The 11,087-nt window shown below is 39.9% G+C and overlaps 1 protein-coding gene across 1 annotated transcript; it reads left to right on the top strand.

Annotated features, from left to right (window-relative positions):
- Positions 1–3,396: 3,396 nt before the first annotated feature.
- On the top strand, positions 3,397–7,492 carry LOC111234532 (wiskott-Aldrich syndrome protein family member 3-like). The gene is made up of 8 exons (XM_022762679.1): positions 3,397–3,529; positions 4,846–4,980; positions 5,094–5,247; positions 5,333–5,450; positions 5,554–5,738; positions 6,243–6,464; positions 6,555–6,859; positions 7,019–7,492. Exons 1-8 carry the CDS (start codon positions 3,397–3,399, stop codon positions 7,174–7,176), a joined length of 1,410 nt encoding a protein of 469 aa, XP_022618400.1. The 3' UTR covers positions 7,177–7,492.
- Positions 7,493–11,087: the final 3,595 nt, after the last annotated feature.

Raw genomic sequence — 11,087 nt, 5'->3', positions numbered from 1 at the left:
AAGATCAAAATGGCAATGAAAACTCATCATAAGTTCCAGTTTTGTCTTCTCTCCATTGGCTCCCTGACACTTTAAGGATTGATTTATAGCCTCTGAAATACAAGACATTACATGGTCAGGCCTCTGTACTTTGTTGCTGAGAGTGAGATGGGACAATTGAGATCACTCTGATGCCTATACACCAGACAGGAAGCCAGCACCAGGAAGCAGTTAGCTTAGCATAAAGATGAAAAAGAAAAATCAACTTTTCAGCACCCCTGAAGCTCAGTAATTAACAATACATCTCATTTGTTTAATCCAGGCAAAAACCAAAGTTTAAAAAGGACATTTTGTGGATTTATAGGGGATATATGAGCTGGACACGCAGTTACTTTGTGGAGTCTCTATTCAGGTTGACAACAAGACTCCAGCTGTTTTATTTGTCTTTAATGCTAAGCTAACAGCCTCCAACAGTCATATTGATCTTCTCATCTAATTCTCAGCAAGACAACGTGTATTTCCACAAAGGTCCAAACATTCCTTATTTCAACTGAAAACCCATTTGTGTATTTGATTTTAAGACTGATTCTGCAGGTTTTTTGATCCCCCTTCTCTTCTTTATCTCCCTCTTTCCTCTTTCCTTCTTAAGGTTGCATTCTTGCGTAATATTCACACTTGGCACTCATGAAAAAAATGAGGAGTTAACATGCCCTTTAAACCCATCATGAGTTATAGTTTCATGGTGTGCTACTTGTAAAGATTTAAGCCCCATATCTGGGTTACACTACTCCCACCCACAATCCAGATGATGCCATCTGTGAGAAAAGAGCAGTGTGTGTGTGTGTGTGTGTGTGTGTGTGTGTGTGTGTGTGTGTGTGTCCGTGTAATCCAGGTCGTCCCCAGTGAGATGGTAATAGACTGACTGGGACAGACATGCTGTTGTTTATGCAGTGTCAAAAAAAAAATTCAGGAAGGACTGAGTTAAGTTGCAGAAGGTTAAATTAACACACATACACACACGCACACACACTTCTGAGGAATAATAATGAGGGTGCATGGAAGAAACTAAAAAGCTTCAGTGCATGGTGTACTTTTAGACTGAAGCAGAACATTTTTATTTAATTTTAATGCCTAAGCTTTAGCCAATTAATCAGTTAATCAATTAGCAGGAAATTAATCAAGAAATGTGTAATTGTCACTAAAAATGCCAAACATTCTGTGTTTGCTGCTTCTCCATAAGTGAGGATTGCTTTTTTCTGTTCTATATTGTTGTATATCTATACTGTAAATTGAATATTTTTCCATTTTGGACCATGTCCACTATTCTCAGTGATTAGTCAAGGAAAATAGGCCCTGATCATCACATTAATTGATTATGAAAGTATTCATTAGTTGCATCCTTGATTTGATTAGTTGCTGTTATTAATTATTAGAAATTATTACCATAATGATATCAAGTTAATAGAAGGCAGCTAATGACTTATAGTCGATGCAAACAGGACGAATACATCCTGAAATAAAACACTGGATGTCAAATGGCTGACATGAAGACTGTGATTGGACGACAGGAGTAAATCTGCTGTCCAAATCCCCTCATGGCTCAAGCTGTGATTTGAGACCAGAGAGATTTGTTTTCAGAGTGAATTCCGTCCTGCAGAGATGACTACTGTCACTGTCCAACACAGGACTGCAGCGGGCCAGCAGAGAGTTTGCTTAATTTGGATGAGACAGCTTGGACTCGACTGTCACTGCCCCTTCCCAGCGTGCTGACGTGACAAAAACAAAAACACATTGGAACTGAGGAACAAGCAGACCCAACGGCAACTCCATGGTAGGATACATATGCATTTGTGTTTTTAAGCATCTTCTGGTAGAGCTGACGTATTGTTGTAAAGCTCATGCTTTGCGTATTGTAATAGCATTGAAGAAGTTACCTGCTGTTAGAAGACTGAGATGCTACCCTTTTTTTCAGTGCTCACAAATTAAAGAAAATGAATTCACTCAAATTATGGCACATCTTGTGCACATTTCTGACTTGCTTTTTATAAGTGCCACAATTTATTTGTAATGCATTTTATTGTTGTGTCAACAAACTTTTGAACAAGATTAGATTTAAACTTCTTGTGTTCTAAATGTCAATTTGTTACATTAATACCCTCACATTAAAGGACATGTTCACATTTTTTCAAATCACAAGGGTTGCACAGTCACTGTAATTGTTCCTCCTGTCTATACTGTCTGCAAATAGATCCAGCTCTTTTCTTTAAAGAGAACCTCCGGTCCTTGTTCAGCAAAAATTAGTAGTTAAGTTCATCTGAAGCTAATATGAGGCTTCAGCAGCCTGAGCCAGACAAATTAAGTGGGTAGGACTGCAATTAATTTAACTATTTGGTCTAGATAATGTTAACCAATGTTGAAAAAATACCAATTTCAACATTACAGAGACCAAGGTTTCGGCTGTATGTAGTTCTCAGGTACTTGCTTTGTTTGTAACCAGAAAAACATGACACTAACACACTAAGACAGGTGAAAACTGTCTGCAGTGGAACACTAATCAGGCAGCAAAACAATGTCAACATACTGCTTTCCTAGAAACCAAAGAATTGACCAACTGAATTTGTGGATTCATACCATGATTTATACAGGATATGTATTTGTTAAAATGCTAGAATGTGAGCTTAATTTTGATGTTTCAGCTGCAAACTCAAAGTTTCTCTCTGACTTGTTTGCCTTGGTGCACAAAATCTGAAAATGATGGTAGTTAGGGTAAGTTGATCCTCTTATTGTTACTGGTGGTCTGGCTCATGCCCTACTTATAATTACTGGCTCTCTCTCAATCCCTTGCTTCAAGTCCATTTGATAAAGCAGTGTAAAGTGACTTGCGAATTCACTTAAAAATTGTCCTCTTTTATCACAAGAAGTTTGCTGTTACTGTTGTTAAAAAATGGCCAGTAACATAATAGGTGTACCACTTTGACAGGTGGTGATAAAGTGTGACATTCAATAGCGAGTGCCCCAATATACAACACCACAAATACAACTAATTCACAAAAGGTTTCATTTTGATTTTGATTCTGTCTATACTCTCTAAGTAAAGTAAAATAAGCATTTTTTTTGTACATGCCATCTATTATTAATGTTCTTTTTTGACTAACACCTGTGAAATTATTAACTTAAATCATTACAGGTGAAAAAAATCAATAACAGTACAGTACTGCATTAACCTGGAATATGCTTGATGTATAGGTTAGTGTAACCTACGAATTTAGACACCATGTTTGATTACCACTGATGTTGCCTCATGGATGTGGATTAATGTGTTGGTACTTGTATCCTGCAGGTTGTAGTAACCAGTGAGTTGTCAGCGCTGTTCTCTGTCACCCAGCAGGTACCGTGGTCGAGATGTGAGAAGGGGTCATGCCTCTGGTCAAGAGAAACATTGAGCCTCGACACCTGTGCCACAGTACAGTGCCTGATGGAGTTGGCAACGAGCTGGAATGTGTAACCAACAACACATTGTCGGCCATCATCCGCCAGCTCAGCAGTCTGAGTAAGATCACGGTTGCTTATATTCAGGATATGTTTGCATCCAGTTACTGTTGCTACTAATGTAGTGTAGAATGTATCGAATGGATCTGTAACNGAGATTTTTCTGTCACTGACACTACTAATGTAGTGTAGAATGTATCGAATGGATCTGTAACTTATTTTTTAACTTGTTTAACATACAGAATCATGTGAACTACTGCTACTTCAGCCCCATTTGCAAAAGCACAGGACAAACACCCAACACCTTCTTTTGGTCATCATAAGTTATTAAATAAACACAGCAGATCAGAATGTATGTGGGCTTTCAGATGATTTGACCATGACATATTGACTTACATCTACTTTGCATTAAGAGTGCTTACATTTTCTTAATCCTTGAAAAGGTGATTATAAGAAAACAACCAGTAAATATACCAGTGTCACATCACTGGTAGGCTTTTAAACAAGCCATGGAGCACATTAAAAACAAACCAATTATCACCTAAGTGTCAGAGTTAGTGTACATCATTATCCATCACTGTAGTCAGTATTAACATCTATCTACTGTACACTCTAACCAGCCAATTTGTACAGAAGCTGAGTGGTTTAAAGTGTTCATTTAGTGTGGCAACGTCTGTGTAAGCATTTTTGCTGTATCACAGTTGTTGCACTGAAATATGAGAGACAGAGAGAAAAATGTAGAGGGTGAGACTATTTTTGGAAGCAAATTTACTCCTGGACATCTGGCCCATGGATACTCTGATTAGTGTGAGTGTGTGTGTGTGTGTGTGTGTGTGTGTGTGTGTGTGTGTGTGTGTGTGTGTGTGTGTGTGTGTGCATGAGCGTGCGTATGGATTTAGTGAAGTTACAGGAGCTTAGAGCTTACTGTGAAGCTTTGTATCACAGGCAGATGAGACGGAGAGTGAGTGGGCGGAGACACAAACAGGCAGTCTAATGAGAGCTTCCACATAAAGTGGATCTGAGCCGTTTGACGTGGGCCATTCATGCTGTTATGTGCAGGGACCAAACACTTAATGCTAGTGTATAATCCAGAAAAATATAATGGATTCAGAAATGCACAAATAAAGGATCCCTGTGTCATAAGATAGTTAATAATTTATATGCATAAAGCCAAAATGTACAGTTGTATACATACATATCACTCAGACAACCTGCTTATAAGGCTCTACTCTATCAGAAGAGACATGTTAAAACAGATTTATTGTTTCCTCCTCTATGCTATTTTTTTTTTTACCTTACAATTTTTGAAACATTTTTATATTTATTAACAGCTTCTTTTCTTCCTTCCTCTCCTTTTCATTTTTGCTCTGTTTGCAGGTAAACATGCAGAAAATGTGTTTGGGGAGCTTTTTAATGAAGCCAACACCTTTTATGTGCGTGCAAACTCTCTCCAGGACCGTATCGACCGCTTGGCTGTCAAGGTCACCCAGCTGGACTCCAGCGTGGAGGAGGGTGAGTTCACTGGAAATCATCTGCCTCTTGATTTAATATCTTATTTTCTGCTCTGTCATTCACTCTCTCATGCTTTATATTGAACCTAAAACCTCTGCCCTGCTGTTTTTCAGTCTCTCTTCAGGACATAAACATGAGGAAGGCGTTCAAAAGCTCTACTGTCCAGGATCAGCAGGCTTTGTCCAAGGGCAGCACGCCGAATTCTGTGGCTGACATGTACAACAGCAGTGACTTGCCTCCTCCCCTCAGCACCCTCACTGCCTACAGGTACTGCATGTGTTGTAAGAAGTGATCAGGTTTCATTTTTCAGTTAATTTTAATGAGGGAAACTGTTTTTCTTTTTAAAATCCAGAGACGATTCCACTGACGCGATGAAATTCTACTCAGACCCATCGTACTTTTTTGACTTGTGGAAGGAGAAAATGCTTCAGGACACGGAGGACAAGAGGAAAGAAAGGAGGAGGCAAAGGGTGAGCGTACACTCCGTACACACCACTTCTTTGTTTTTATGCATTCACCTAGCAAATGGTTTTTCATTCTCATGTTCATGTTCCCTCCGTCCACCTTCCCCAGGAGCAGAAGCGATGTGTGGAGAGCAGCACCCTTCAGCGTGAGGTAAAGAAGGTGAGAAAGGCTCGAAACCGCAGGCAAGAGTGGAACATGATGGCATTTGATAAAGAGCTTCGTCCAGACCACCGCCATCCACAGACTCTCAGGCGAGGGGCATCATCTGAGGGCTCCCTCTCCCCAGATGGCAGGTTAGTGCTTTTTATTTTGGCCTTGTTTTATATTCTCTAGAAAGTCATGCACAACACAAGTGTGTTCACAATGCAAATAGTATAATATCAATATTAGGATAATATTGCAAAAACTGCAAAAACAAAATATCATGAGGATTGTCTTGATAGTCTGGACATCTGTACATATCTGTCCATATGTTTTCTGTTACTCCTTACTTTTACATATCTTAGAAAGACAACATTTATCTTAAAGACGCACTTTTAAAACAATGAAAAGTATGATACTCTATACAAAATGTACATTTCTGGAAATGTTAGTAAATATTAAAGAGAAAGATTACGAGTGATAAAATGTAAACTGGACTTTAGAGTCCAGTTTCATGAATAGCACCTTGTAGCTCAAATAGCTAGAAATATCTCTGTTGTGTAAAGCTTCAGTTTTGATTTTGCAGCAGAAATCCACCATCTGGATATGTGTAGACATCCTCATGAGAAGCTTTCTGTCTTTCATTGTTTACCCAGGCCTGACCTCCCAGACTACCCCATCCCTCCACTGCCTGCCCACGCTGCTTGTAACTATGCCAAGTCTCATGATTACGTCCCTGGGAACGCACACCCCTCACCACCTGTGGAGCATGAATACCACAGCATTGATGTAAACTACAAGAGAGTAACCTATGCCACAGCAGAGTCTCACACTGCAGACCGAATGAACGGTTCAATACGTCCACCTGCAGATTACAAGTATGTTTGTTTGTTCCATTTGCATAATCAGAGAAAGAATTCAATATATCACTTTTCCAACATAATCCTCTTTCTTTCTCTATCGACCAGCTCTGTCCCTGTACCTCCTGCCCCGGGCCCCCCCATCCCGTCAGCACAAACAGCATTTGGTTTTCCTCTGGGTGCACTACCACCAACACCACATAATGGAGTTTTGCATGTAGGACCAGGCTACCCACTCCCACCTGTGCCTCCTCCAGGACCTCGCATTATGCCTCCTCCTCCAGGTCCGCCACCTCCACCTCTCCCTCCCCCGCCTGCACCCTCACACCTACCAGGCCACAGTGAAGACAGCAGAGTTGAGACTAAACCTGTGAGAGATGCGAGGAGTGACCTGCTGTCTGCCATCCGCATGGGTGAGTCGGGGTATCTGTGCAGTCAGACACATTATTTGGCCATTATTTTCTGTTGGTCAGCTAAAAGCGACCATATCCTGTGTTGTCCACCACGCTTGTCCATGTCAGGTGTGCAATATGTCATCTTATTTTGATACGCCATATCTGTGCCCTTACTAGGCATCCAGCTAAAGAAAGTCCAAGAGCAGCAGGAGCAGCAGAACAAACGGGAGCCGGTGGGGAACGACGTGGCCACCATCTTGTCCAGACGCATTGCTGTGGAGTACAGCGACTCTGATGACGACTCTGAGCTGGACGGAAACGAGTGGTCAGACTGACCAAAAACAAAATGTAGCAAATGGTGAATGTTTTGATTTATTAGACCTTCAGTGCAAATTAAGCAAATTTGTGAATCACTCTTTGGCTCCATCTTGTGGGCTCTACCACGCCACTGCTGCCAGTACTATTAATTTCCTCTTGTACTATTAAAACTGTGCTGCCACATTCATTTTTCATCAGGTAAATGTATACATGTGCATCTTGTACAGTTTTCAAAACCGGATTAATTGTATTATAAATAAATGTTTAGTTTTCTACCATTGATGAAATGTGAGCTATCATTAAAGTTATTAGTAACTCCTGTGCTTTTCCTAATAACCCAAAATGTCTTCAGAAAAAGGCATATTATTCATGAATGATATAAAATAAAATTTGGTATTTATATTGATCATTTTATGGAATTACATATTCCTGATAATATTTTGAACTAAATGTACCCCTCCCTATATTATGTCAGTGTTTCATGAATAATTCTATTAGATAGCTATGTTGTCATTTCTACCTCAAGTTGTGACATTTCACTGTCCCACAGTATGTGTATTTGGGAATAATTTTGTTCTGCCATTAAATTATTTTTTGTCATGTCTCTGAAAATGTTGACATATAATTAAATTTCTTTAATATTAGCCAGATACTTGTGTTATTAGTGTCTCCTCCTTTACCAGCTTTTATCTTTTTTTTTATTCTCCTTATCTTCATTTTTAACATAAACTCTCTTAGATACTGGACACCAAAATCTTCTATAGCTACAGTCAGGATCAGAGTAAGAATGTGGAGGCCCCCGGCCAAAAAATCTTGGAGGCCCCCTCCACAGACCCACAATCCAGGTTTTGAATAGATTTTCAGCAGAGGCAACTATCTGTTGGAAACACCTGTAGTTTATACAGGACTTACGCACCCAGGCAACAGCCTATGATCACAACCTGAATGACAATATCAACACCTGCAGATATGTTCTATCATACAGGATTCACACCACATGGTTGCAACAATACCCTCCTGGGCCAGCAGCAAGAATATCAATGCACTGGCCAACAGCATGCAGCAGAATGACATAGGTATGCACATACTGCCCCACCTCCATCAATACAGTTCTGATTACACACACACACACACACACACACACACACACACACACACACAGTGATCCGATTCATACTGCTCTGGGTGGGTAGACTTAAAACAAATAATATGTGTAACCTCTATCATATAAGATTTCCACCATAATCTCACATCCAGGCACAGAGACGCAATTATACAACAGCCAAATGTTCTCCAATGACAACTAATGCCAGATACTTCTCATTGTATAAACACCTTGGAGAGTAAATTAGGATATTTCATAATGTGTGAATAAATAATATAAGAGAAAGCCTACCTCATTTGACGTCTTCTTCTGGCCTTTCTATTCGGAAACTCCACCACATCATTACAGTCCAGGTCTCTGACGACTTGCGACTCCATTGTCAGTATAGAGCAGGGGTCCCCAAACTACGGCCCGCGGGCCACATCCGGCCCGCCAAAGCAATTGGAGTGGCCCACTTAACGATCGCAGACAATCCCTCTAAACATCAACCAATTTTTATTAAATTGCATTTTCCTATCATAACATCATAACATATCCGTACTTAAAGGTTGGCATTCTAATTAAAATTGACCATAGTTATGAGCTATTTATAGTTAATAGTGGCTCATCTTCACCTCCTCACACAATGGTATATTCTGACGTGACTTTGATCGTGACCGAGCCAGCGTCAAGCTGCAAAGTTCTGAGGTGGGAATCTGTCATGAAGGTGGTTGTGTCCTGCATAAACTTCATCAGAGCAAATGGACTTAAACACAGGCAGTTCCAAGCCTTTCTCTCCGAGCTAGAATCAGCCCACGGAGACGTGCTTTACCACACTGAAGTCCGCTGGTTAAGCCGGGGCAGAGTTTTGAAGCGTTTTTACGACCTGCTACCCGAAATCAATGCCTTTCTCCTGACAAAGGGAAAAACTGTCCCAGAGCTGATCGACACAGAATGGAAATGGGACCTCGCCTTTATTAACAGATGTGTCAGAAATTTTAAACGGCCTCAACTTGCAGCTCCAAGGCAAGGGAAAACTAATCTGACATGTATTCCCACATCAAAGTATTTGAGCTTAAACTAGCGCTGCTTATTGGACAGGTGCAAAAACAAGACTTCGCCCATCTCCCTGCTACTCGAAGCCTCTCAGCTCTTCGGCTGCACTTCCTTCTTTTAAAGGAGGAGCACAAATCTCCAAGGAACCAGGGTCTCGTAAACGATGGTTGAACAGAACAGGGCATTGTAATTGTAAAAAAAAACCCAAACATGTTGAGCAGGTTCTTTAACTAAACTTTCTTACTCAACCAGTAAGAACTGGGAACTGAACTGAGAAGCATTTTTCCCATCAATACTTGACATGACTCTGTACATGATAAACAAACATGTAAAAGATGCTGCAAAAAATGTCACTAAAAACCCAAAGACCTAAAATACAATACTGTTATTTTAAGTTCACATCAAGTATTAAAAATAAGTTGGAAAATTATTATATCCACAACTGAGTATTGCTGTTACTGGTGCATCAAATGATTTTTGTATTTTATGTAAGAGAAAGGAGTGAAGTGAAGTGAAAGGAAGAGAAACTATTCAGTCGATGTGAATTTTGCTCTTGTGCAAAAAAAAAGGACTAAATTCAGTCAAGTTTGAACAAAGGCAACTGAAGCCATAAGTAAAGCAAAGTTTACAAGTGGAAACTTCATTGTGCACGTCATTTTACATCTTCTGATTACAGCTTGTTTGCAAACACAGCTTGTTGTTTGCAATGTAACCAAGGGAAAAAGTCATTTACTCGACTGATAAACACAGAGAAAGTAAATGTACTTATTCTTCAACACAACACAGTTCTATTAAACATATAAATTCAAGTTAAAACAGAAACATTTGGTCCCAGCTAAATAATGGTCTTACCTCTCCAATGGTTGATGTGGGAATGACGCAGGGACTGTGTCCACCTGTAGATCTGCCCATTCCCATTGTGATGTCAGAACGGGCAGAACAGCAGCCGGTTCTAATTCTGCTGTTCTGTTCTCCTGCAGCATTCTACTGGTGACACAAATTCCTCTGTACAAAGGTCACATGTTCAAAACTATTATCATCATGATACAGATACTTATCAGCAAATAAAGTAACTCTACATTCATCGGTTTGCATTTCAAAACACGTGCACTCGATTCATTTATTTGAGTTGATTAAAAAATAACAATAATAAAAAAGCAAAGCCAGCATGATGCCAGCTGGTTTGGAGGCCCCCTAGAGGTCGGAGGCCAATGCGCACTGGATAATCAGTGTTTGGCTTTGGTCATAATAGTAAACCAAATAATAGGTAGATAGTAGGTGTGATGTATTTTTCAATTAGTTATTTATCACAATGGTAACTGGTTAGCTCATAAGAGATGCCACTCAATGGCTGGAGGAAACTGAATACAAGATTTTTTTCTACTATATGTATAGGTCTATAATTATGTAACAGTTATTGGCACAAATGTATCAAATATAGTTATAAAAGTTGCCATGTAGAAGCATAATAAATTACATGGTTATTACCCAGGTAAACTGTAAAAGCGGTCAGCCAAGGAGGCTAACAAATAGATTAAAGTTGTAATGATAAAGTAGTTTTACCCATGGAAGGATTACTGAACAGGCCTACCCGGCACAGGCCCAGAGAGCCAGAGCCTCTGTTTGAAGTAACATTTATTCTTGGCAAATCAGTTAGTCCACTATAGGGACACAAAACTACAACAAAGAGAGACTAGACCTAATTGACCACAAAGAGACACGACACAATAATTACCTAGGTGTGCACCTGGACAGTAAACTGGACTGGTCCCTGAACATGGATGCCAT

Source organism: Seriola dumerili, unplaced genomic scaffold (genome assembly GCF_002260705.1).
Source record: "Seriola dumerili isolate Sdu_G_001 unplaced genomic scaffold, Sdu_1.0 BDQW01000449.1, whole genome shotgun sequence".
NCBI classification, from domain to species: Eukaryota; Metazoa; Chordata; class Actinopteri; order Carangiformes; family Carangidae; genus Seriola; species Seriola dumerili.
Note: the sequence above shows the minus strand (reverse complement) of the source record. Positions and strands in the feature narration are given on the sequence as shown.